The 27,441-nt window shown below is 39.5% G+C and overlaps 1 protein-coding gene across 1 annotated transcript in view; it reads right to left on the reverse strand.

The window, feature by feature from the left end:
* LOC132124333 (POU domain, class 6, transcription factor 2-like) overlaps positions 1–27,441 on the reverse strand; it is a 114,500-nt gene that overhangs the window by 25,150 nt on the left and 61,909 nt on the right. The window contains exons 4-5 of the mRNA XM_059535329.1: positions 20,214–20,614; positions 355–492 (exon numbers count right to left, since the gene is read on the reverse strand). Of these exons, the coding sequence (XP_059391312.1) occupies positions 355–492; positions 20,214–20,614 (539 nt within the window). The remainder of the gene's footprint in view (positions 1–354; positions 493–20,213; positions 20,615–27,441) is intronic.

Below are 27,441 nucleotides of genomic sequence, written 5' to 3' on the forward strand. Positions count from 1 at the left end.
ACAAGCCTCATTGTTCAAGCCTCTGGATACTGATGGAACAATTCTGCAGCCGGCCCCATAAATATGACAAGGTCAGCATTTTATCCCCTGCACTCCCACACTGCTGTCCAATCTAAAAACAATGCCCCTCTCGGACTCGCTCTAACGGGCTAAAGACGGAGCACAAAGGTCAGTACAGAAGACTGGATTTGGGTATCTGGGTTACATTAAACTAATAAAGCAAATGATGTTCAGACCATTTCAGAAGAATGTCTATTTGTCCTTCGACTTACAGTCTTGTGATTAATGTGAATCAGACATGCTTACATGTGCATTCCATACGCTTAAATGTGCTGTGTGTGTGGATATATGTACCTGTCCTTGTGCATTGGTGACCAGTTGTCCAGTGACCCCCTGCAGGCTGGAGAGAGCATTACCAAACACCTGTGACCCGGTAATTGAACCCATCGCTGCTGCTGCGGCAACTGCTGCCTGACTGGCCAGAGGGTTGAGCTGAGGAAGTGAATACAAAATAAAAAATGAATGATTTGACACATTGATTACAGCAAAAATTATTTAATTCTGCAAGCATTATTCATAAATATTTTAAATGAGGTGACCGCTTTAAATTAAACAGGTACATTTATATCTAATAAAACAGATTATACTTATAGAATAATGTTCTGTGGATGAACCATATGGATAACCATGGATTACTTTGGATTTTAAAAGGAACTTTTATATTTTACATTAAAAAAAAAAAGAAAGACAGAAAAAGAAAATAAATTAACTTAATAAAATTAACTATTGCAAATAAAACGTTTCATTTCAACCATTTTTTTTTGCAGCTATAGTTTTTTTTTATAAAAATCTGATCCCTTTTTTTTCTAATTTTTAAATCACTTAAAATAAATTACTTTAGTAAAAATGAGTGTGAAAATTTAATGTTATCTGCTCTTAATAACTGGACAGACGGACGGATGAACAGATAGAAAGACAGACAGACAGACAGACAGACAGATAGATAGAGATATTTTTTTGCTTTGTTTTACTCTCAATTTAACCCCTATGGTTGATTTCTCCACATTGTAGTTATTTGCCATTGTCAAAAGCACACAAACAAACACGCAGGTGAATAAATCAAGCTAACCTCCTAATACACTGGGTGGATGCAGTACTTATTTGGTTGCAGGGCTGCAGAATACAGGCTTATTAGGTTCTTTAAGTAGATCAAGAGCTCACGCAGGACTGCACACAGACTCCCCAATTACTCATCACAATGAGGCAGTAATGGAAACAGTGCTCCGAGCAGACAGAGGAGAACAGGTGCGGTGACAGCAGACAGAAAAAAAGTAAAAAAAAGACAGCATATTCTAATGGCAGTCAACAGTGATATAGACAGCAGGTTATTTCTGAAATCAAATTGCCATTCTTTTTTGACAAGTTCGGAGTTGGCTCTTGCTATAAATCACAAAGCGTATAATCCCAAAAGATACTGTCAGTACAAGACTTCACAGGTGTACGGTGATGATATATTTTTGATCCCAATGTGCTTTGAAGGGATAGTTTAATATTCCTTTAATTAAAGTTCTCTCATCATTTATTCGCCCTCGCAGCATTTCAAACTTGAATGACTTACTTTCTTCTGTATAACATGAACAGAGAAATTCTGAATTATACATTGGTTACTTTTACCATGAAAACTGTATTATTAATAAATATTATCACAATTTAAGACAACTATTTCTATTTTAATATAATTTAAATATTTATAAATCTATGAAATCTATTTCTGTTATGGCAAAGCTAAATTTTCAGCAGCCATTACTCTAGTGTCACATGATTGTAATATGCTGATTTGATGCACAAGAAACGTTTCTTAAAATAGAAACGAAACAATTAGAAAGTTTGCCAAAGAATAACAGAATTTGAAACAGAACCCTTTTGTAACATTATAAATGTATTCACTCTCACTTTTGATCAATTAATGCATCCTTGTTGAATATAAATATTAATAAAAAATAAAAATAAAAAATGAACATAAATGTTTGAATGGTACTGCAAAAGCATATTAAAAAAAGCCATAAAATGTCAAAAGCCTCATGTGCTACACTACAAGCTCTCCTTAGTATGTTCATAATAGCTCATGAGGAAAGTAGTGATTCAAAAACGATTCGTTCTTGTGAGTCTCTTCACTGATCCGGTTCTCCAGTTTGACTCAATGACTCAATGATCCAATCATTTTACACACTTATGAAACATATGAAGCATTGCCAGAACAGACTTTCAACTATTTCCTTTTTATTCTATGTTAAAGAAAGGATTGGAATGACATGATGATGAGTAAATGCTCATAGAATCTTAATTTTTGAGTGAACTAAAGAAGTAGCAGGAGGAACTAAGGAAGTAACAGTGTCTAACAAATTTCAGCCTATATTCTCCTCCTGTTTCCTGTCTCCTCTGTCCGCACCCCCCTTCACTCAGCGGTGGCCATTCAGCTTTGTTAAAGTGAGAGCATTCAGCTGCCATTCATCTTTCATCTTATCACACCATCATATATTACCCGGCTCTCTGAAATCAAATGATGAGAAAATACCACGGAGCGATCAATACTTTTTCATTGACAGTAAAGGTTAAGCACATTAAGAATGACACCGCATTTGTCTTATGAAATCATATTTCATGTTGGTGGCCTAAAATTGGCTGAGATTGATTCTATGTCCCCTGGACTGAAAGTCACCCTTTTTTTATCACTAATCACAGAAATCTTCTCTTTGTGGCCGGCGTTTCTTTGTCCTTCTGCAAAAGTCAAGTGCCAGTTGATAATATCAGAGACCCAAAATGTTAAGGGCAATGATTTTAGCTTGTCAATGCCTCACCATGTGGCTAATGTGAGCGGTAAAAGCTCTCAGAGACATTTCAGCCTTTCATCTTTAGAATTTGTCAAGATATTTGCAAATTATTCTTCTGTATGCAGAGGCAGCATGGAGATGCTACTGTAAAACAACTGCAAATTGTTTCTAAATACTTTGTCTAATCCACTCATCCTTTTTTTTGTCGCGCATTAGTCAAATTTCAAATCACTTGCGATTTCCTGCCGAGTAACCCAGTGACACCGTGAATGCTTATTCTGTTAAACAGAAAAGAAGAATAGCTTTGTGATTGCAGGGAAGGTGTCTGGGTAGGGAGCATCTTATCTTGGACTAACATCTTCAGATAATAAAAACATGTATTTCTGAGTGGGGGTGAGATGCAGAGAGAAAGCACATGCGAGAGAGAGATGGACAAGGATGGCAATATCAAGCAGGGATTGAATTCACAGATAATCCTCTCACCCTATCTGAGGGCAAACACTCTCTCTTTCTCTCCCCTTCACTCCCTCTCTGACGGAGTAGATGAAATGCATTCTCCTGGAATGATAAGAAGGCCAGTGAATTATATGAGCTGATACACATCTTTAGTGATCCACTGACATCTGAATCTGTTTTAGTTCATTTCCTAGATTAACTTCAGAAGAGAGTCAGATGAAATGTGGTTTCAAGCATCAAATTTTAGTCTGTTTGTTCTTTAATTGATCGGCATTGACTGATATTAGATATTTTTAATTGTGCAAGCTTATTTCTTCAATTTTAACATTTTGATTTATAATCTTCTAATATATGTATGTGTTTTACTGTGCATGCTGTACTTTACAATGTTGTGAATTGATGCACTTTTAGCTTTTAAAATCAATGCTTTTAGTTTCAAGTTGATATTTAAACGTTGAGTTAAGGAGTTGTGGTTCCTTGTCACTATTGCCTTGGTCTTGCTCAGATGGGGTTTAAAAGACAATTAATATTACTGATTTCACTGGATTGATACTACTAGATGAGAATTTGAACTAAATTGAGCTGGATGATGAAACTACCGTGGACGCTATTACTGTATTGAACTGAATTGTGTAGAATAATGACACTAGTGCCTTCGGTAAAACTGCTTATATTTGAAATGAACCTATTTAATAATTGATGAACCGGTGCTAATGTCTTCTGTAGAGCTGCTTTCTAGCTAAAATTGAAGTTGTTTCCCAAATTATGAATTCCTGTTTATTAATGTAAAAGCTGCTTTGAAACATAAATAGCTATAGAAAAAATGCAACTACTTTTGATTATATACAGTAAAAAAAATTACATTGGTCTTTGATCAGTTATAGGCCATTATTTATACCAGTATAAATCAGAATGAATATTATTTTCATTTTCTTTAACATGCAACCCTTAAAAATTAATTGAACCAATGATCTTTATAGTTTTTTATTTAAACTACAAATTAAGTGGACGTTTAAGTCTAAGTAAAATACAGCTTTATTTAAACACTGTATGCCACAGAGCCTAGACAATCGTTTTTTATATGTTTGGTATATATATATATTGAAAAGGCCTTACTGTCTTACCATCAGTTATTGTTTACAGTTTCATTCTTGTAATTTTAGGAGCGATCGATCATATTTAAGCCTATTATAAAACACTCAGCAGCACAGCAGGGCAGATTAAGACTCTGTAACTTGGGGGGCAGCAGGAAGGTAACATGGAGAATGTGTGGATTGTAGGGGATTGCAGTGTTTGTCATCTAAACAGGTGATTTTCCGGCAGGCTGCCTCCACTTGGAACCATGCGGGGAGGCAGGAAACCATGTTACCGCTCCACTATTTGTGTTGATTGTATCTTTGTGTGTGGATCTAAACAGCTTGTATCCTTTTTCAGAAAAACAGCAGGTAAACCTCTGGGTAAATGTGACAAAAACATCTATTCTTTCCCTGTCTCTTTTTCTCCTCTTAGGTTAAAGTTGAAGGGGTTTGATAGAGAGGACTTGATCTAATACATTTCTAATGTTTTCTAATGTTCTTGTCTGATAATGCTGCATGTTACAACAGTTTAAATTAACTTTTGCTCTTTTTTAAAAATCTATACCTGTGATGGCAAAGTTGAAATTTCAGCAGCCATTAGAAAGAAATAGAAAGTTAAAAATAACTTTTTTTAAACTACTAAAAAAAGAAAGAAAGAAAGAAAGAAAGAAAGAAAGAAAGAAAGAAAGAAAGAAAGATAGAGATCCTTCTTACACATGTTTTGCAGCTCTTGGCAAAGTGGGTGAGTAAATTTTAAACTCTATAAAGTTCTGCGAGGCTTGCAATGACCGTTTGACCAGCGGGGTCAGATGGAGCAACAACCCATGTAATCTCCTGAACAAGGGAAAAAAACAGCTTGCCGTTACCATGGCAAGGGACTACTGGACATCAAAGTGAGCACTCCAAAAGCTAGAGTTAATTTTCTGCCTGTTCCGGTCAGACTGCAAATTTAGACTTCACTTTCTCTACTAATACAATAGGAAAAGGCAGGCCTTAAGGGACAGGGTCCTGCTAATACTACAGGTAAAATAAAAATAAAAAATCTAAAACACCTCTAAAGATATACTTAAAAAAAAAAAAGTTTTAAAAGACCCTATGTTGCCCAAATGTAGGAAATCAGTGTCATAGTAAGAGAATACATATGATCTGCTTTATAGGACAATATTTGTATTGTAATTTGGATAATCTGTAAATTTTTCTTGTTAATAAAAAAAAAAAAACACTGAATTTTCTTAAATAAAACCCAGTAAATGTTGTTAGATTTATGTCTTTAAAATGAAATAAAACATTTAAAATAGCTAATATGGTAATAAAAAAATACAGTAATTCAGGCTATATTATCTGAAAATCGTATCACCATACAAAACAACAACAAAATAAAATGGTAAATTGGTATGCAGGTTTATTTTGTAGCTTTAAATAAGGCAACAGACAAGGGCTTCAGTCAATGACTGCTATTAAACAAATAAAAAGCCTGAACTTAATAGTTTTTGCAGAAAAAAAAAGTTTATTATCTGAAATCATATCATTCTACACACACACACACACACAACTCCATGTAAAGGATGCTTAGACAATTTTATTAATGTAATTATTAACAATAATAGTGATTAACTTGGGGGGGGGGGGGGGGTGTCGGTTGGATGAGATTGTAACATGCAGTTAAATGGGACAGAAGACAATAGATTTAGTTTTTGGACAGATCTGACAAGGACTGCTATTAAACATCAGACAAGCCATAAGAAAATTTTATTTCCAGCATAGCAATTCCTAAGATGATCACACCTCTGTTTCACCCTTTTTTCTATTTCCCTTGCTTTCTCTGTCTCTCTGTTTTCCCATTATAGAGAGTGGACATAATTAGAAGTGACACATCTGAGCATGCTCACAGTCTCCCCAGCGTCACTTCCATACCTTATGCTACCTCCTTTCAAAAAACCTCTCTCTTTCTCCCACGTTTCCCAGCCTGGAGCCTCCCCTCTGCCTGAATACATAAAAACACCATTAGACTGTCCCAAACACCTCAGCTCCCTTGTTGGACCCCAGGAGCACAACACCTGCTGTCTCCTCTGGACTCTCCTCACTCTACCAATGCTACTTACAGATCCCCATTTCACCCTTCACATTGACAAATAAATAAACAGCACAGAGAAAAACTGAAATATACCAACTTGAGGGAAGAATAGGTGAGAGAGTAAAAAGCTAGAGAAAGAAAAACAGGAATAAAGAGATGTACAATGCTGTAAAGTTGCAGAAGCTAAGCTGGAAGTCTTGGGTCAGCCTTCCCATGATGCATTGCTCTGAAAACTCTGTGGGAGCATAAAGTGCCTCATTTTCACACACGCACACAAGGGCTATTTAAAATACTGTACTTAATCAGATAAAAAGCACAACTGTTGGGAAAAGAGGGGGCAAAAGGTGTCACTTTTAATGGGCCGGAATGCAAATGACAGAGGAACAAGGAAGGAAATTAATGACAAACGTACCTATAAAGATGTGATAGACTGCCCAGTGCTGACCGTCAATCATGTGACCCATTAACACCAAGCATAATTAACTGCTTTTGCTGTCATTATATAAAATCCTGCGTCCATAACTATGCTCCTTAAAATCCACACTGGAATTTTAAGCCATCAATCATCCTTGACTTATTTTCTCTGCAAAGAGGCAGTCCTGGTTAACTTCCAGTACAGTTTAAATAAATGTATAATCTATTGTATCTATGTATTTACAAATTCCATCTTTTACTATTTTTCCTATTGAAAAATTACCCCAAATATTTCCATTTGATTGATTATTGAAAATGTTTGCTGCAAAACTAAAGTTCCAAAGCAAAACTGCTGACTATTCACTAGCATATTCATAAGAAAAAAATACACGAAGAGTAAGACTTGGACCTGCAACTGTTGAAAAATAAATTGTGCAAAAGACCATCAGTTTCATGAAAAGTTGATATAACATTTCTGATGCCCACCCGAGACCAGGTTTTTTAATCTCCCCTGTAATTTCTTGTGATAAAAAAAATGATAAAAATAATGAAAACATCAAATTCAAAATGATGAATGGCTGTTTGCCTTTAAATGACTGTAAGGGAAATATTGTATGTCTTAATCCAAGTGAAAAAAATAAATAAAATACAGAACAGCATGTCTCTATTTGAGGAAACTTCAACTATTTTAATTCATCATGTCAAATTATCCTCTCCGGCATTTAAACAGAATGCCATCTCTTTTCACTTGCTGTTGTTTGACATACAGATCCAGCATTTGAATGACTTTAATATTGGTTTAATCAATGGCTGGTGATCTTTTGATGGCCTCTATTCAATAAAGCCCAGTGTCAGTTGTGTGTGAGTTTCATAACTAGAATAATGGTAAATGATTACTCCTCCACATGGCTTCTCAGCGTGAGCCAAGCTAATGAAGAAAAATGGTTTAGTTTGGAGCTGGGGCTGCCAGCTGCCATTTGAGAACTCGGAGCACGAAGATTAATGGTGACTGAGCAGGGCTCTGTGGCTATGATGTGGTCAGAGGTCCGATCGATAATACACACACAAACCTGACCCAGGTATCAATTTATACGCTCACACACACATGCAAATACACTCAACCAAACTTTAAAACACACACTCATCTACTCTAAGTGGAGTGATGAACCGACAACATTTGGACACAACATTTATCAGATTCTTCCCTGTGGTTTTTTCTGCAGTGTCCAGGGGTAAGAACAAACTTAAAAGGTGTTGAATCATATTATAAATGGGTTGTTACAAATAGGTGTGTGCTAAACGAAAGACTAAAGAGCTTGAGGAGGATGGTGATCAAAATGAGGAGTTTACTAGACGACGAAGGAGAATACAGACAATATACTATATTACATTAACTTCACAATATAACAAATAACAGCATTGACATAGACATTTACACTAGGTTAAGTTACATTCAGATGCACATTCAGGTTAGGTTACAATACAATCACGGACGAGGAGGAACTAAACAGACAGGGTATTTAAGCAGACAGGTGATGAGGGAACTGGAGACAGGTGGGGATCAATCAATTAACAAAACAAGAAAAGGAAGATGACCAAATAACGGAAAAGAAAGTTCATAAACGTAACAGTTCGCCCCCTCCCGGAACGGTGCGTCCTCGCACCGCAAGAGGAATACCAGCGGAGGGAGGGTGGGGGTTCTGGAGGCGGGCGAGGAGCAGGCAAGGAGCAGGTGAAGAGGGAGCATGGAGGTAAGACCCAGGGCGGAGTGGATGGAGGGAGGAGCCTGGAGCAGGAGGAGCCAGATGGTCCTCCAGAGACCAGCCAGGACGGAGATCCACGGTGGAGTCGACGGCGGGAGGAGCCATGGTGGAGAAGGGGCCAACGACACCAGGGGGCCAACAGGAGGAGACTGCACCGGTGGGTGAGGAGCCCAAGATGGAGCAGCGCAGCCGCAGAGCCAGGGGGACGTCGAGGATCCGGAGGGCCTAGGTGGAGCAGAAGGCTCAGGAGACCAAGGCGGAGGCGGGGTCCTGGAAGACCGCTGTGGAGCCGGAGTGACTGAGGATGGAGGTGGAACCAGAGGGAAGGAGGAGCCTTACAGAGCCGGAGGGATGGAGTGATGAGGTGAAACCAGAGGAATGGAGTCCCGAGGCGGCGGATGGTCGACTACTGACCAAGGTGGAGCCGGAGGGACGAGGGAGCCCGGTGGAGCAGGTGGGATGCCAGGCCACGGTGGAGACGAGGGAGCTAAGAGCCAAGGCGGAGCCGCTGGGTCGAAGGACCGAGGAGGAGTCCAGGGCTCGGAGGCTGGAGGTGGAGACAGGGCCTTAACACACCAAGGCGGAGCTGGAGACTGGCAGTCCAGCGGTGAACCATCGCGCCCAGATGGCGCGGACTGAGGGTGAGCTGCGGGACAGACTGGCACCAGCAGAGATGACGTCGAGGAACTGGCAGGTCTAGGAGGAGGAGAGAGAGGAAGGATGGGAGGAAACACAGGAGGATCAGGGCTGGACGGAACCAGCGGAAGTGGAGCAGCGGAACTGGCAGGTCCAGGAAGAGGTGGGAGAGGGAGGCTAGGGGGGAATACAGGAAACTCAAGGCTGGGCGGAACCAGCAGAGGCACAGAAAATTCAGAGCTGGGCGGAACCAGCGGAGAAACAGAAAGTTCATAGCTGGGCGGAACCAGCTGAGAAACAGAAAATTCAGAGCTGGGCGGAACCAGCGGAGAAACAGAAAGTTCAGGGCTGGGCGGAACCAGTGGAGACACAGGAAATTCAGGGCTGTGCGGAACCAGCGGAGACACAGAAAATTAAAAGCTGGGCGGAACCAGCGGAGACAGAAAATTCAAAGCTGGGCAGAACCAGCGGAGACACAGAAAATTCAGAGCTGGGCGGAACCAGCGGAGACACAGAAAATTCAGAGCTGGGCGGAACCAGTGGAGAAACAGAAAATTCAGGGCTGGGCGGAACCAGCGGAGAAACAGAAAATTCAGGGCTGGGCGGAACCAGCGGAGAAACAAAATTCAGGGCTGGGCGAAACCAGCGGTGAAAAAGAAAATTCAGGGCTGGGCAGAACCAGCGGAAAAACAGAAAATTCATAGCTGGGCGGAACCAGCAGAAATGGAGCAGAGGAACTGACTGGAGGAGGTAGGAGTGGGAGACTGAGAGGGTATACAGGGGGATCAGGGCTGGACGGAACCAGCGGACAAACAGGGGATTCAGGTATTACCTCCATAGACCAGCCCATTAGATCCAATAGTTGCTCCATATCATTTCCCAAGACCGAATACAGCTCACCCTCAGATGAGATGTTAAGCACACACAAATAGGTGTGTGCTAAACGAAAGACTAAAGAGCTTGAGGAGGATGGTGATCAAAATGAAGAGTTTACTAGATGACGAAGGAGAATACAGACAATATACTATATTACATTAACTTCCACATTATTATCCTGATTTAATCACATTTATCAATATATATATATATATATATATATATATATATATATATAAATTGATAAATGTGATTAAAACAGGATAATAATGTGGTTATGGAAAACACATTTATAATAGGATATATATATATTTGTGAAAGGGAGGATGATGAAGGCATAGATACTGTAGCAAGGTAGAAGAGGAGTTATAGAACAGAATGATGAGATCAGAATGGGGCCCAAGACAGAACCTTGAGGATCACCCTAGATATATAGTAAGAGAGAGAGAAAGAGAGATGAAGAAATAGCAAAGTCCCCTTAAGGGCAGTCAGTTAATTCAGAGGCCATCTTGGTTACATTCCCAAGCACCTATTTATTTATCTAAGCAATAGCAATACGTCTCCTGTCAACCTGAATGGGAAATATTAACATCTCAAAAACAGTTTGTCAAGATTATGCTTTTAAATTGTAAAATAAACACGGAAATTTGACAATTTAATAAACAATATTATACACAAATTAAGTGGTTCAACTAATATGTGTGGACTGATTGAGAAATAAACAATGACAGTAATAATCTTACAGTTTGTTATGGTAAAATGAATCAACGTCTTTTCTGTTTTTTACAGTCACATTCTTATTATCGTTTAAAGTTTTTTACAACCCGAATTCCGGAAAAGTTGGGACGTTTTTGAAATTTTAATAAAATGAAAACTAAAGGAATTTCAAATCACATGAGCCAATATTTTATTCACAATAGAACATAGATAACGTAGCAAATGTTTAAACTGAGAAATTTTACACTTTTATCCACTTAATTAGCTCATTTAAAATTTAATGCCTGCTACAGGTCTCAAAAAAGTTGGCACGGGGGCAACAAATGGCTAAAAAAGCAAGCAGTTTTGAAAAGATTCAGCTGGAAGAACATCTAGTGATTAATTAAGTTAATTGATATCAGGTCTGTAACATGATTAGCTATAAAAGCTTTGTCTTAGAGAAGCAGAGTCTCTCAGAAGTAAAGATGGGCAGAGGTTTTCCAATCTGTGAAAGACTGCGTAAAAAAATTGTGGAAAACTTTAAAAACAATGTTCCTCAACGTCAAATTGCAAAGGCTTTGCAAATCTCATCATCTACAGTGCATAACATCATCAAAAGATTCAGAGAAACTGGAGAAATCTCTGTGAGTAAGGGACAAGGCCGGAGACCTTTATTGGATGCCCGTGGTCTTCGGGCTCTCAGACGACACTGCATCACTCATCGGCATGATTGTGTCAATGACATTACTAAATGGGCCCAGGAATACTTTCAGAAACCACTGTCGGTAAACACAATCCGCCGTGCCATCAGCAGATGCCAACTAAAGCTCTATCATGCAAAAAGGAAGCCATATGTGAACATGGTCCAGAAGCGCCGTCGTGTACTGTGGGCCAAGGCTCATTTAAAATGGACTATTTCAAAGTGGAATAGTGTTTTATGTTCAGACGAGTCCAAATTTGACATTCTTGTTGGAAATCACGGACGCCGTGTCCTCCGGGCTAAAGAGGAGGGAGACCTTCCAGCATGTTATCAGCGTTCAGTTCAAAAGCCAGCATCTCTGATGGTATGGGGGTGCATAAGTGCATACGGTATGGGCAGCTTGCATGTTTTGGAAGGCTCTGTGAATGCTGAAAGGTATATAAAGGTTTTAGAGCAACATATGCTTCCCTCCAAACAACGTCTATTTCAGGGAAGGCCTTGTTTATTTCAGCAGGACAATGCAAAACCACATACTGCAGCTATAACAACAGCATGGCTTCGTCGTAGAAGAGTCCGGGTGCTAACCTGGCCTGCCTGCAGTCCAGATCTTTCACCTATAGAGAACATTTGGCGCATCATTAAACGAAAAATACGTCAAAGACGACCACGAACTCTTCAGCAGCTGGAAATCTGTATAAGGCAAGAATGGGACCAAATTCCAACAGCAAAACTCCAGCAACTCATAGCCTCAATGCCCAGACGTCTTCAAACTGTTTTGAAAAGAAAAGGAGATGCTACACCATGGTAAACATGCCCCGTCCCAACTATTTCGAGGCCTTTAGCAGAAATCAAAATTGAAATGAGCTCATTTTGTGCATAAAATTATAAACTTTCTCAGTTTAAACATTTGCTATGTTATCTATGTTCTATTGTGAATAAAATATTGTCTCATGTGATTTGAAAGTCTTTTAGTTTTCATTTTATTAAAATTTAAAAAACGTCCCAACTTTTCCGGAATTCGGGTTGTATTATTATTATAATCATAGAGGATTTTCAAAAAAAATTGCTTACTCCAAACATGCAGAAAATATTCATTTATAATATCTGACAACTTACATTTATGCACTTGGCAGACGTTTTTATCTAAAGCGACTATAACAGTGCATTCAGGCTATATATATATATATATATATATATATATATATATATATATATATATATATATATATATTAGTGGTGGGCCGTTATCGGCGTTAACGTGCTACATTAACGGGAGACTCTTATCGGGCGATAAAAAAAATATCGCCGTTAATCTATTCTCAAAGTTGGGTTGAGAGCTGGGTCTATTCTAGGCGAGCTATGATGACTTTCACCTTGATATTTTAGCGCGGGCGTATGCCTAACCGAATTCCACTGTAGGGGGCGAGAACAAGTCTTCGAATTTGTGTGTATGCCTACTGTGAAATTACAACATAAAATGTGATGTGCTAACATGGATGCAGCTGAAGCCGCTAGGTTTGCTTCAGGGAATTTTTTTTTTTTTTAAGAAGCTTCCCAATGGAAACCTCGGCAAAACTCATGCCTGTTTCACACATACTCCATCTGCAGTGCATATGGAGTCAGTGTGCGTTTCGTATGTGGTGCTGAAGCTTTACCACTGAGCCACAGGAACACTAACTTGTCTCGAAATGTCTACGTACAGTTGGAAACTTTTATTTCTTACTATGTGGACCAGTGCAACCTTTTTTTCTTTTAATAATTACTAATTTTGGGTAAATGAAAAGTTGCTTTGCTTTCAGCACCCAGATTTTCCTAACTGGCTGAATCACATGCTTTATAATTATTCATACAATACGCTGTGCTGCTGTTGATGGGTAATAGTCTCATTTTCTGCTTCAGTCACCAGTGCACATTTGTATTTTCATACAGTGGGAGTTTCGTTATGTAAGGCAATTTTCTGCCTTCTTAAGAAGGGGTGTCTATTGAGCTGCATTAATGAAAGAAAGTGAAACTGACGTGACATTCAGCCAAGTTTGGTGACCCATACTCAGAATTTGTGCTCTGCATTTAACCCATCCAAAGTGCACACACACAGCAGTGAACACACACACACTGTGAACACACACCTGGAGCAGAGGGCAGCCATTTATGCTGCGGCACCCGGGGAGCAGTTGGGGGTTCAGTGCCTTGCTCAAGGGCACCTAAGTCGTGGTATTGCCGGCCCGAGATTCAAACCCACTACCCTAGGGTTAGGAGCCAAACTCTCTAACCACTAGGCCCACGAGTGATTGATTGATTGATTGATTGATTGATTGATTGAGTGAGTGAGGGGGAGAAGGATGACAAGAGAAAAAAACTGCATGTTTTTGGGGGGGCATTACAAAAGAAAAAAATGTGTGTGTATACATGTCTGTCCATGAGCATATGTGGGTTGGAAGGGTGCCTGACCTTGGCAAGGCTGTATTTTCAGGAGCAAGCTATAATGATGGCTGATTGCTGGGGAATGGTGGAGAATGGACAAAGATAGAGGGAGGTAGATGAGAGGAAAGGAGAAGAGAGGAGCAAAGAAACAGAAAGGACAGAGGAGAAGAGGCAAGTGTAATTGCAGCACTCGTGGGTCCTGGCCTCCCATGGCATACATCAGTACATCAGGAGGGGTGTGTCTTAGAGAGACGGGTGAGTGGGAGAGAAAGTGGGGGTAAAAGATGGACAAGTAAGGGGTGCAGAGGTTGAGAAAAAGTATAAACGAGTGAGAGAGATAGAAAAGGGGTTAGGTGAGAAAGGGGAGAGTGATGAAAGTTAGGAATGGGGAGCGATAGAGGAGACAGGGGTGAGTCGTACATACGCAGAGGCAGTAAATTGGCATTGGCTGAATACCGGACAGTAGCCTGTAATTACTGTTGTAAGACTCTGGGTCTTACAGCCACTGTGTTTAAGATAAGGGAGAAAGACAATGGCAGCTATTTAGATACTTATTTTTGTGTGAACTATGCCTTTAAATGTATTTTTAAAAAGTATTTATTTTATATTAAAATAAGAAAATATATAAATATATATTGTAATAGAAAATGGCCAGCAATGAAAAATATTTTCATCATCAGACAATCAATCAGACATCAAACAATGGCCCTTTGAATATATACTGTACAGTATATATTAAGACTTTGGTTCTAAAACGTGATAAATGCCTTTTTTATATATTTTTTTTAGTTTCCACCAATATCAGTATTGTATCTGGTCGGTACTGAAAAGTAAATTTTTAATTTTATGCAAAATGCAATATTCGCAGAGTTATTAGGTCATGTTTTCTCCCTTTTTTTCCAAAGTGTGACAAACGTAGAATGCAATATATCCACTCAACCAATCACAGCACACCATTCCATGCACTAAACAGTAACAACCAATCACAGCACACCATTCCACGCACTCTAGATAGTAATGGTGGTACTCTAAATATACTCGGCATCCTAATTTCTTAATCTACTTTGTACTTTTTGATCAACAAACAAGGGCTGCACAATAAATCGCATGTGATTGTCAAGTGCATCCCATCAGTAAAGCCGGTTCTTTGAATAATAGTACCAGTAAATCTCCATCAGATGCTTTCAGATGGAAATTATTCAGGTGCATTTAATACACAGAGCTGTAGATCACTGACAAGCTATGAATGTGATATGAATCACATTCAGTTATGAATGTGATATTATGTAGCTTGTTAGTGTTTTTATGAATGACATTTATGTTTTTGTACAGCATATAGCACTAGTCAACTAAATGAATGTAAAATGGCACAGATGAATGCACCTTTGGAAGTTGAATGTAAGGGAAATGTCATTTTGGAATTTCTGTGGTCTAATGTGATGTTGTTCATGTTCTTGTTCATGATGAAATTTTATAATATTGCTGTAATTAATTTTATAGCAGTAACAAGATTACCTGTTGAATTCATTTTGGGAGCGATGTCTGATGAATGTAATGTATTTTGTAGTCCAGTGCCTGTATATAAGATTAGTATATTGTCCAAGTTCAGAGGCTGTCATATGTGGATCAACTTACTATGTTGTGTATTTTCATCAGCTTCAATATGAAAAATAACTTTCATATTGATTCAATAAAATTTTATAATAAATCTTTGAAAATCAAAACCTAGATTTTAATTTTTTATGTTATTATGAACTAAAGATGCTATGTCAAAGTCTGAAAAAAGAAAATAATGGTTTTCATCTTGCCACTTTCTTGGTAAAGAAAACCAAGATTAATCAAATTGATCAAAATGGATTTATTGTGTTTGGGAGCCAAACTCTTCATATATATATATATATATATATATATATATATATATAATGATAATAATTATGATCAAATGTGATTCTGAATCACAACACAAATGTAAATACTGTACAGTATATGTGCCTATATCAGTGTGTGTGTGTGTGTGTGTGTGTGTGTGTGGATGGTCTGCTCTGCTCCTCTCTCTCTCTCTCTCTCTGTGTGCCACAGATCAGTGTGCATGTGTGTGTATGGCTCAGGGCTGATGTAAGCCAGTGGAGTGGCAAATTACAGCAGACCTACAGCTGTAGGCTTGACATTATGATTAATTTGATCAGTAATTTCTCCTGTTTTTCATTTTAATCGCTGTGACTATTCTGCTGTGGCAGGTCTCTCAGATCTAATTAAGATCAATTCCGGTGTAACCGGCTTGCCCACTGAACTTCCCCCTCCTCCTCAAATCCCCGAGTCCCATCAGCGTGGAGAAACCCAGTCACTTCAATCAATCAGAACCTGCAAATCCAGCCACCCCGCTAATCAGCCAATTAACACACTTAGGCAAATTTAATAATCTTGGAGCCCATCTCTGCCTTCTCTGCCTTCTTCTTCCTTTTTTTCTTTTTTTTTTTAGATTTTATTTTGTATTTTTTTGTTACAGTTTGCAATTAGGTAAAATAATCAGTTTTCCAAAAAAAAAAAAAAAAAGTTTTGTCCATAAAACAAAAGTCAGTTGACTTTTTCAACAGGAAAAAGAAAAACTAAATTATAAAAGGGTCATCATTCAACACTGTTTTTAAATGAGTCATATGGCGTTGCTTAAAATAATATTATTTTGTGTTTTTGGAGTAATGCAATGTGTTTTTGCAGTTTAAGGTTCAGAAAACATTATTTTCTAAATAATTTTCATTAATGTTGCTCCTCTGTGCTCCGCCCTTTCTGAAATGCATTGATTTTTACAAAGCGAGGTTTTCTCTGATTGGCCAGCCATCCAGTGCATTGTGATTGGCTGAATGCCTCAAGCGTGTGACGAAAATGTGTGTGTCCTGGTGTCCACATCATGACGTAGACGTCGGGGCATGTTAGAATGAGCCATTTTACGAGGGTGTGGTTGACTCTTAACTTTTATTAGTACGAGTATGTCTTTGGATTTGAGACTATAGTCTTTGCAACTTTACAGATCTTCTTTATGCACTAAGAGCTTGTAACATTCCAAAGAGAAAGGAAAAATTTCATCACATCATATGACCCCTTTAAGTGAATTACAAATACAATTAAATACTGCTATTTAATTGTATTTATAATTCACTTAAAGGGATCATATGATGTGATTTAAATTTTACTTTTTCATGGTTAAACTAAAATAAATAAACAAGCATGCATATCCACTCAAATCAGTGTAAAAACATTAATGTCTACAGAAAAATGTTCACTGGAAAATGGAAATGGAAAATCATAAACTGAACCGTCTAAAGGAAGTCAGGGTCAGAGAAATTGCTGGCGGTGAGCACTTAGCTTCATACACTGGACACACTGACTGTGGTATTATCAGAGTGGGATGCTAACGCGCTGTCATGTTGACAGTTCAGCAACAGAAGGCCTCTATCTGGGCCTTTAGGTGTCTGCAGATAATAGGAGACCTGTCTGCCCTCCCTTACTAAAATGATTACACACAAAGAGAGGAATGGGAGGCAAGAGAAAACGAGAGGGTGGGGTGGGACATGTGTGACTAGAAGGGATAATTATGACAGATCCTGGAAATACACATTCTCAGAATTCTCTAGGTGTTCTTAGTGTCTAACTGTGCTTGCCCCTAAAGGCTAGTAACAGCACTCTGGTGAAGTATGCTGTAACTTTCTCAAGCAGACATAGACATAAGCCCAATTACAACTGCAGACCCACAGGACAGGCAGGCTGCAAACCCTGCCCCACACACACAATCACGATGGTTAAGTGTACAACTTCAACCCCCCGACACACACACACACACACACACACACACAAACAGATACAAACTTATCACTCTCTTTCTCTCACTCTCACACACAACACATAGTATTAAAGGGCAAGGTAATGATGCTGTCATCTCCAATGCCAATCTCTCTTTGCATTAATAAAAGGGTCTCACATGTTTCTTAGCAGTAAAATCTAATCATGGACACAAACCAACAGAGAAGCTCTTTTAACACACCCCAGGTGAAGAGTGTTCCTCAAGACTTTGCCGGCGTCCTCACTCCTCAAGCAGTCCTCAAGCAAAACCCTGGTTAGTACAAGTACCCACTAACATATTTAAAAACCTATAGAGAAGCTCTACTAGCAAACCCTAGGCGAAGGGTGTTCCGCAAGTCTCTGTCTTGGGTCCAAATGCAGTTTTTGCCTTGATAAGCAGTTTTGCAACATTTTAAAGATGTTTCTAACATTGTATCAATAGAATCACAGACATTTTCTCTGACTTTGAAAATTATTAAAAGTCATCTAATCCTACTGTACACAACCAACAACCACAAACATATATTACAATCTGTGCACATATCATCAGATACACATTTCCATTTAGGACAATTCACAAACATCTAAACTTGCATACAACCAATGAGGCTACCAACTTCAAGCATTAAAGCTAAGCTTTAGGAGGCCCGATTGTCACACCCTCCTAATTACTTTATTCTGAATCATGTATCAGAAGGGCTTGATAATAACTTGACAGATCGAACCAGGTGTGCTTCAACTGCAAATTAAGAAATATCAGGCTGGCCTTTCTTAAGGAATCCCACAGAAAGCACTAGTTCTGGGCTCTGGATACCATTAGGTGTAGGGCCCCATAGGATCCAGCTGGTGAGTATACAGGCTGGGCAGAGGGACAGAAGGGGAAATAATTTACAAAACTGATGGCAGCCTTAAAAAGGGGAAAGGTGGGAAGGGGAAGTGGGGTTGTGGTACAGCACAGAGCAATAAGGGCTGTGATGCTGATGAATGCGGGGAAGGACAGAGAGACGACCCTGGCCTCTCTCAAACCAAAATGAAAACATTGGGACATGTAGGGAGGAGGGCATGTTTTAGTGACTGACTCAGACAGCCATATGAGAAGAAGAAGAGGTGGAACAGACGGATAGACAGACAGACTAAGAGAGGAAGATACAGTATGACAAGATGTTTGTCATTTAAAACAAGCTATGTGAAAATGTAAAGGGGTCAGATCATATATTATATTTTTAGTAATTTTATTTATCATGTTTGAGTTTTACACAAAGCTGCAGTTATTTTTTGTAGATTAGTTTCAATAAATGCTCATTTTGAGGAAGTTTTCCATTTTCATAGGTTGAAAAGGCTTTTTTTATTAATGAAAATGTCAGATCAAAGCAAATTTTATATGACATGGCCCCTTTAAAAGACATTGGCTAACTAAACTGGCAACAACAACTCGTGTGCCATCTGTGGGATTTGTTTAAATTTTATAAGCCTGCATGACAATAACAGATAACAAAATAAAGTATCAACAAACTCTTCTTATCCAGTCAACACTGGAATATGGTTCTTTGGACTTTCTGATGCAAAACATTATTTGCTAAATAATGCTGAAAACTAATCTGATTCAATTGGCTGCATATACAGTACTATACATTTTCACAACATGTCAATAAGTGATTATTATAAAATTGTTTCAAATGAAATTACACCAAAAGCATCATAACTCGTAATTCAATGTTCCACAGCTCTTCATTTCCAATAATAGTCTATTGCTGTCGCTAGTAAGATGGCTTGGATAAACTCTTAACAATAAACTTTAAATTTTCATTCTTTTTCAGGGAAAGGCTTGGCAAACGGGCACCTGCTCCAGAAACAATATTTGTAATATCCAAGATTTCCCCAGACAGATTCAATCATTCAATTGAATTACTGCCCCATTCTCTAACATTCACCTAGACCTCATCTCACCCTAGAGCTCCATTCTTCCAGACATGTTGTGAATAATGTAGAAGAATGAGTTCTTTAAGTGAGGCAACATCATATTTAGGGGTCATTACATTGAGTCGATCAGTCTCGACTGCCCCCATGCCAAGCAGCACTCCGGAGCTGCTCCCCATCACGATTTGACGTATATTATAGCTTTAAATAACTTCACTTTTAGTGTGTAAACAAGAGCTGAACTGGGTGAGGAGCAATACAAAGAAGGTTGCAGGCTACGGCTGTCTGGAAATATGAGGAATTTATTTCGATATCACGTTAAGGCTTTTTTTCTCTCTCTCTTTTTTTTTTCCATATCAAAAACACCAAGATCTGGACTGTCATAATATGAATTCAGAAAGAAAAGTCAGTTATTATTTTAAATGTGAAGTGTTAGGTGAAATTCTCCCATTTAATTGTATTAAATGAAAGAAACTATTAAAATAAAATAAATCAGGTTTAATTTTAATTTAATCTTACCTGTAGTGGCAGAGGAGGCGTGACAGGTGATGGCAAGCTGTGAGCTGGTGATTGGTTTTGCCTGTGAGGGGGTGGAGACTGGGGAGGATGAGCTAAGCTATGATTGGAGGAGCTACAGGTGGAGCCTGGAGAAGGTCCAGAGACTTGTGATTGAATCGGAGGAGTGAGCTGATGATGGCTGGGTGGTTGGAGATGTGTTGGACCGCAGAGCTGTTGTTGCCGCTCTCGTTCACGTTCTCGTTCTCTTTGTTGTTGGTCTCTTTCACGCTGCTCTCGTTCACGCTGCTGCTGTTGATGTTGTTGTTGCTGCTGTTGTTGATGATGATGATGCTGTTGCTGGTGATGCTGTAGCTGTTGGAGTTGTTGAAGATGCTGGAGCTGAGAGTTTAAGGATGAGGTAGCTGTGATGAGAAAAAAAGGAAGAAAGATGTTGATTTCTATCTTTATCTTTGCAAAGAATAAAATAAAAATAAACAAACAAATAACAAAACAATCAAATCACCTTCAACAAGACACAAGCATCATATTTAATCACAAGGATTATGATTACAAATAAAAGTAATCATTGTCCCTTGGCCTGGACAATGTGATGGTGTTTGTACCACTTATTGCTTTCCATAGCCATTAATTGCAGAATCATCACTGATTGCTCCAATTACAAAGTATGGTACATTGTAATTATTGAAAAGCCCAAGCAAAAGACTTCAAGAAGCATCTGAGGGAGGAACTGTCCTGTGAAAAAGATGTTCCACTATTTTGTAGTCAAAGCGTCCTCCATCTCATCTTGAGGACTCTTAGACATAATTTAAATAAAAATGTAAATGTAATTATAATAATTCTTAAATGGGCCTCTCCTCTTAAAAAAAAAAGAAACTATGTTTGTGAGAATGTAACATGACAACTCATTAAAGGGTTAGTTCACCCAGATATTAAATTTATGTAATTAATAACTTACCCTGATGTTGTTTCAAACCCGTAAGACCTCAGTTTATGTTTGGAACAAAGTTTAAGATATTTTAGATTTAGTCAGAGAGCTCTCAGTCCCTCAATTGAAGCTGTGTGTACGGTATACTGTCCATGTCCAGAAAGGTAAGAAAAACATCATCAAAGTAGTCCATGTGACATCAGAGGGTCAGTTAGAATTTTTTGAAGCATCGAAAATACATTTTGGTCCAAAAATAGCAAAAACGACGACTTTATTCAGCATTGTCTTCTCTTCCGTGTCTGTTGTGAGAGAGAGTTCAAAACAAAGCAGTCTGGATATCCGGTTCGCGAACGAATCATTCAGTTCACCAAATCAAACTGAATAGTTTTAAACGGTTCGCATCTCTAATACGCATTAATCCACAAATGACTTAAGCTGTTAACTTTTTTAATGTGGCTGACACTCCCTCTGAGTTCAAACAAACCATTATCCCGGAGTAATTCATGTACTCAAACAGTACACTGACTGAACTGCTGTGAAGAGAGAACTGAAGATGAACACCGAGCCGAGCCAGATAACGAACAAAACATTGACTCATTCACGAGTCAAGAACAAAAGAACCGGTGAACCGTTTTCTTCAACCGGTTTATTGAATCGAACTGTCCGAAAGAACTACTGGTGATCCGAAAACCGATACAACCGGTTCTTCACTCGTAAACGAGTCAGTCTATTGTTCGCTATCTGGCTCGGCTCGGTGTTCATCTTCAGTTCTCTCTTCACAGCAGTTCAGTCAGTGTACTGTTTGAGTGCATGCATTACTCCGGGATATTGGTTTGTTTGAACTCAGAGGGAGTGTCAGCCACATTAAAAAAAAGTTAACAGCTTAAGTCATTTGCTGATTAATGCGTATTAGAGATGCAAACCGTTTAAAACGATTCAGTTCGATTTGGTGAACTGAATGATTCGTTTGCGAACCGGATATCCAGCTGCTTTGTTTTGAACTCTCTCTCACAACAGACACGGAAGAGAAGACAATGCTGAATAAAGTCGTCGTTTTTGCTATTTTTGACCAAAATGTATTTTCGATGCTTCAAAAAATTCTAACTGACCCTCTGATGTCACATGGACTACTTTGATGATGTTTTTCTTACCTTTCTGGACATTGACAGTATACCGTTCACACAGCTTCAATGGAGGGACTGAGAGCTCTCGGACTAAATCTAAAATATCTTAAACTGTGTTCCAAAGATAAACAAGGTTTTACGGGTTTGAAACAACATCAGGGTAAGTTACTAATTACATAAATTTGCTATCTGGGTGAACTAACCCTTTAATTAGAAAGATGAAATTAGTAATAATATGTAACTATTTCTTTATTTTAGATCTGTGTTAACACAAAAGCAGCTAAAAAATGCATTATTAAACTTCAGATTTTTAAACTTAAGCAATCCCCCCCACGCAAACATGAAAGTGACATTGAAAGTGACGTGACATTCAGCCATACTCAGATTTTGTGCTCTCCATTTAACCTATCCAAAGTGCACACACACAGAGCAGTGAACACACACACACACTGTGAACACACAACCAGAGCAGTGGGCAGCCATTTATGCTGCGGCGCCCGGGGAGCAGTTGGGGGTTCGATGCCTTGCTCAAGGGCACCTAAGTCGTGGTATTGAGGGTGGAGAGAGCACTGTACATGCACTCCCACCACCTACAATACCTGCCGGCCCGAGACTCGAACTCACAACCTTTCGATTGCAATCCGACTCTCTAACCATTAGGCCACGACTTCCCCTTAAAACATACACACACACATACATACACATACAGTACATGCACACTTATCACTCTCTTTCTCTTACTCTCACACTCAGTGAAGGGCAAGGTAATGATGCTGTCGTCTCCAGTGCCTCTCTTCGGATTTATAAGAGGGTCTCGCATGACTCTTGGAAGTAAAATCTAATCATGGATCATTGGAATAAAACCGGAAAGTGCAGCTCAAAAGCCAACAGAGAAGCTATTTTAAAGGTCCTATGACATGAAAATTTCACTTTCTGAGGTTTTTTAACATTAATATGACTTCCCCTAGCATGTATGTGGTCCCCAAGTTTCAAAACATTTTAATCGGTGTAAATTTTACTATCTTTCTCTGCCTTTGAGAAAATGGAAGCTCAAAAAGGCTGATCTGGAATCTCCTCATTGTGACGTTGTAAAGAGAAATGTTACCTCCCCTTTCTCTGCTTTGCCCGCCCAAATATTTACATATAATTCAGTCACAATGTCAGCAAAGGCGTTACAAACAGACTTTTATGATATGTATTCGACAGCACCTCCACAAACAGTGAGTAACAGTGTTCATTAATGCCTGATCTGTGATCAGTGATTTCTGATGTGTAGTTAATCATTCAAGTTCACACAGACTTTCTTTCTATTGATTAAAAATCGTTTAATACTGTTTATGCATCAGTGAATCAAGCCAGTGACTAAACGATCAAATTGACGTTGTTTCTCTTAGTAGCATGAAACAAATCTGTTATTTAAATTGTGATTTAACTACAGAGAGCGATCAAAGAACGCTCCCTTTTTTTCCGAGCTGTCACACATCGCGAGTATATCTGCACACTTGCCCAAACTGCCGTTACAATGAATGCTATGCTGCACAACAAAGCTCTTACTTTATTCATGTGTTTGCTGTTACGTAGTTGTGGTGAAAGCATTTTGTGAGACAAAACGTGTTGCAATAATGACGAGATGACTGCATTCACGTGATAAACAGACTCTGTCTATTCAATACTCATCACTGCAGCCTTTCATGTGATGGGAAAAGATCGAAAAAATAATTATATAATCAACAAATCCACGATTCGTTAATCTCGACAGCTGTAGTATATATATTTATATATTTATTTGAGAGGGGTTCCAAATTTAATACGCATTTCGAATGCAAAGATGTCAGCCAATCACAACAGTTGTCGTTTACTCGGAGTCTCACAGCAGACACGCCCCTTCAAACAGAGCATTCAAGCCAGAGGGCTAATATCAGGATATAAAAAATGCTTTTTATTTCTAAATTTTAAATGTAAAAATCATACTAACAATATAAGTACACCTAAGGAAACATTAAAAGCATTTAAAGAAAAGGAAATAATCCATGTCATGGGACCTTTAACACTTCACTTCATGTGAAGAGTGTTCCTCAAGGGTTTGTACTGAGTCCTCAAGCACCTTTGCCTTGAGGAAAAACTTTTTTTTAAATACTTTTAAATGATTTTTGAATTTTCTGGGGGGGGGGTTGTATTAAAACAATAACAATAAAAATATCTGACATTGCATTAGAAAAACAATTCAGGATGTAATATCTAAAAATCTTACAATTTTTCATGAATTTCAAATGATCTTGTTTTTAAAAAGTATATTACTGTTCTTTATGTTTTTGAAAGTCTTATGTTCACTAAGGCTGCATTTATAATTTAAAATAGCAATTTTTTTATTTTAATATATTTAAATTTTTAACATTTTGCAATTTTTTATAATTATTAGTTGCTTTTCTGTTGTAATTATTAGTTGGAAACTATATGCTTCTTGATGAAGTATGCTTTTTTCAGGATTCTTTGATGAACAGAACATTTAACAAATAGCATTGTTGATAAATGTCTTTAGAGTCATTTTTGAACAATATAAGGAGTCATTGCTGAATAAAAGTATTGATTTATTAAAAAATAAATAAATAAAAAAAAATAAATAAACATTTTTTGACCAGTATTGTTTATACAGCATATTTTTACATGGGAAAAATATACAAAAATACTAATAAAAAATAGTGGCTAGTGGCTCTAGGCACACCAGAGGCCCCTTTGGAGAAGAGCGCTGTACACAGCACTACACTGTGCCTGTCTCTCCTCAGTGCCCTCAGGAGATCAATCTGCCAACCCTGCCGGTGTTCCAGGGATGTAGCGGTCTCCGGCGAGCGCTTCTCTCAGTTACCGTCTAGAAACGTAGCAGTGATAAGAGGCTCGCGACCTCCTGGGAGGTTTATATCACAAACTGCTTTGTTTTGAACTCTCTCTCACAACAGACACGGAAGAGAAGACAATGCTGAATAAAGTCGTAGTTTTTACTATTTTTGGACCAAAATGTATTTTCGATGCTTCAAAGAATTCTAACTGACCCTCTGATGTCACATGGACTACTTTGATTATGTTTTTCTTTTCTTTCTGGACATGGACAGTATACAGTTCACACAGCTTCAATGGAGGGACTGAGAGCTCTCGGACTAAATCTAAAATATCTTAAACTGTGTTCCAATGATAAACGGAGGTCTTACGGGTTTGGAACAACATAAGGGTAAGTTATTAATGACATTATTTTAATATTTGGCTGAACTAACCCTTTAACCACCAACAAGCTCTGTGCTGATGCCGTTTATACAAACTAGCGTACCAGATCCTTGTGTGGTCCCAGGGCGAACTCCTCTCCCTGAGAGCAGTGCACATTCCTGGGCATCTTAATGTGGGAGCAGACATCCTGTCGAGGCAGGGGCCGAGGCCCGTGGAATGGCGGCTTCACACCGAGGTGATGAAGCAGAGTTGGAGATGTTGGCCAGACTTGGGTAGATCTGTTGCGACTTGAGAGACATTGCACTCTCCCCTCTGGCTCCCTCTGACTCATCCAGCTCCACTGGGGCTGGACGCCATGGTACAGATGTGGCCGAGGCTTCATCTGTACGTTTCCCCCCCGACTGTTCTGCTTCCAAGAGTTTTGGAGAGAGTCCGGCTACTGTTGTATCCCCGTTCTGGCCGGGTCGAGTATGGTTCTTGGGCCTGATTTCTCTTTTTTATGGCACTCCATGGGAGGTTCCCGTCAGAAGAGATCTCCTCTCGCAGGTGGAGGGTGCACCTCTGCATGGAGTTTGGAGGCTGTAGGTGTGATCTCTGAGGAGGCACAATGCTTAGCTTCCAGTCTCTCAACCTAGGTCCAATACAAAGCTCCCTCAATGAGGAAACTGTATGCCTTGAAGTGGAAGCTTTTTACTTCTTGGTGCGGAGACCGCCAGCTCGACCCAGCTAACTGCCCTGTTGGTACAGTGCTGGAGTTTCTGCAGGACCTTCTCTCCGCAGCGTTGACCCACTCCACCCTGAAGGTCTACGTGGTGGCCATGGTGGTCTACTGTGCCCCTCTCGGTGGCCAGTCAGTGGGCGGACACCCTCTGGTTACATGCTTCCTCCATGGTGCGCTGAAGCTGAGGCCTCCGGCCAGAAGAAGCTTATGCTTAACAGTGATCAGGATGCCATCCTAAGCCTCGAGTCCTCTGATCTCTCCTCTCTTGGGGGTCAAGACTCACTCCTTCTGAAGTTTGGCCATTGGACGGGTTGTCACAGATTACTGTCAGGCTCCTGTCTTCTTCTCTTGCTTTAGGTGTGCTCTTCCACACTAGGCAGAGACTTAAAAGTCTGGTGGCGTGGGCATTCTCATTCCCCAAAGCATTCTCCGACGCAGCTCGAGTTCCTGAAGAGGAACGTTTAAGGTTACGTGTGTAACCATGGTTCCTCGAGGAAAGGAGACGCTGTGTCACAGTTCCACACTTCCAGCATCTCTAGCTGGCGCTTGCTTCATCCTTTGAGGCTAAATGCCGGCTTCGCCGCTTGTGCTTTTAAGCTTCCTGGTCTCTGACGTCACCCCGCCTGGGATGTGAATGGCACGAAGCAACCTCAGATGCTTCTGACTCCACAAGAAGAGATGGCAAGCGAGTTGCGACATGTGGATGGGACCGTAGACCCCCCTGACGTTTGATGTACACTACGGTCACAGTGTTGTCCGTACGGACCAGAACGTGCTTGTCCTTCAGCAGGGCCCTGAAGCAGTGCAAAGCAAGCCATCCTGCTAGCAACTGACCCGGTCCCGTCCAGGAACCTGACACAGCATGTCCGTTGCACAAGGCACCCCAGCCCGTGGCAGAGGCATCTTTTGACACCACAACATGTCTGGACACAGGTTCTAGGGGAACGCCAGCCCATGGAAACGAGAGGTCCAACCACGGGGTGAAGGTTCAGAGGCAGGCCAGAGTAACGGTCACTCAGAGCGTGCCCTGTTGCCATGCCCATCTCGGGACTCGGTTGTCAGACTCAGTTAATCATTCTGATATTTAGTTAAAATGAGTGCTGTCTGTCTTTAATCAGTTCTGTCAATGACTGTATGTCATTCTTTATAAAGTAGCAACAATGTAGGCTACTTTACAAATGACAGTCTTAGGCACATTAGTATTTTCACCCCCAAAAAAGGGGTTTAGGCCAGTTATTTATA

The sequence above is a fragment of the Carassius carassius genome, chromosome 42, assembly GCF_963082965.1.
Source record: "Carassius carassius chromosome 42, fCarCar2.1, whole genome shotgun sequence".
Classification (NCBI taxonomy): Eukaryota; Metazoa; Chordata; class Actinopteri; order Cypriniformes; family Cyprinidae; genus Carassius; species Carassius carassius.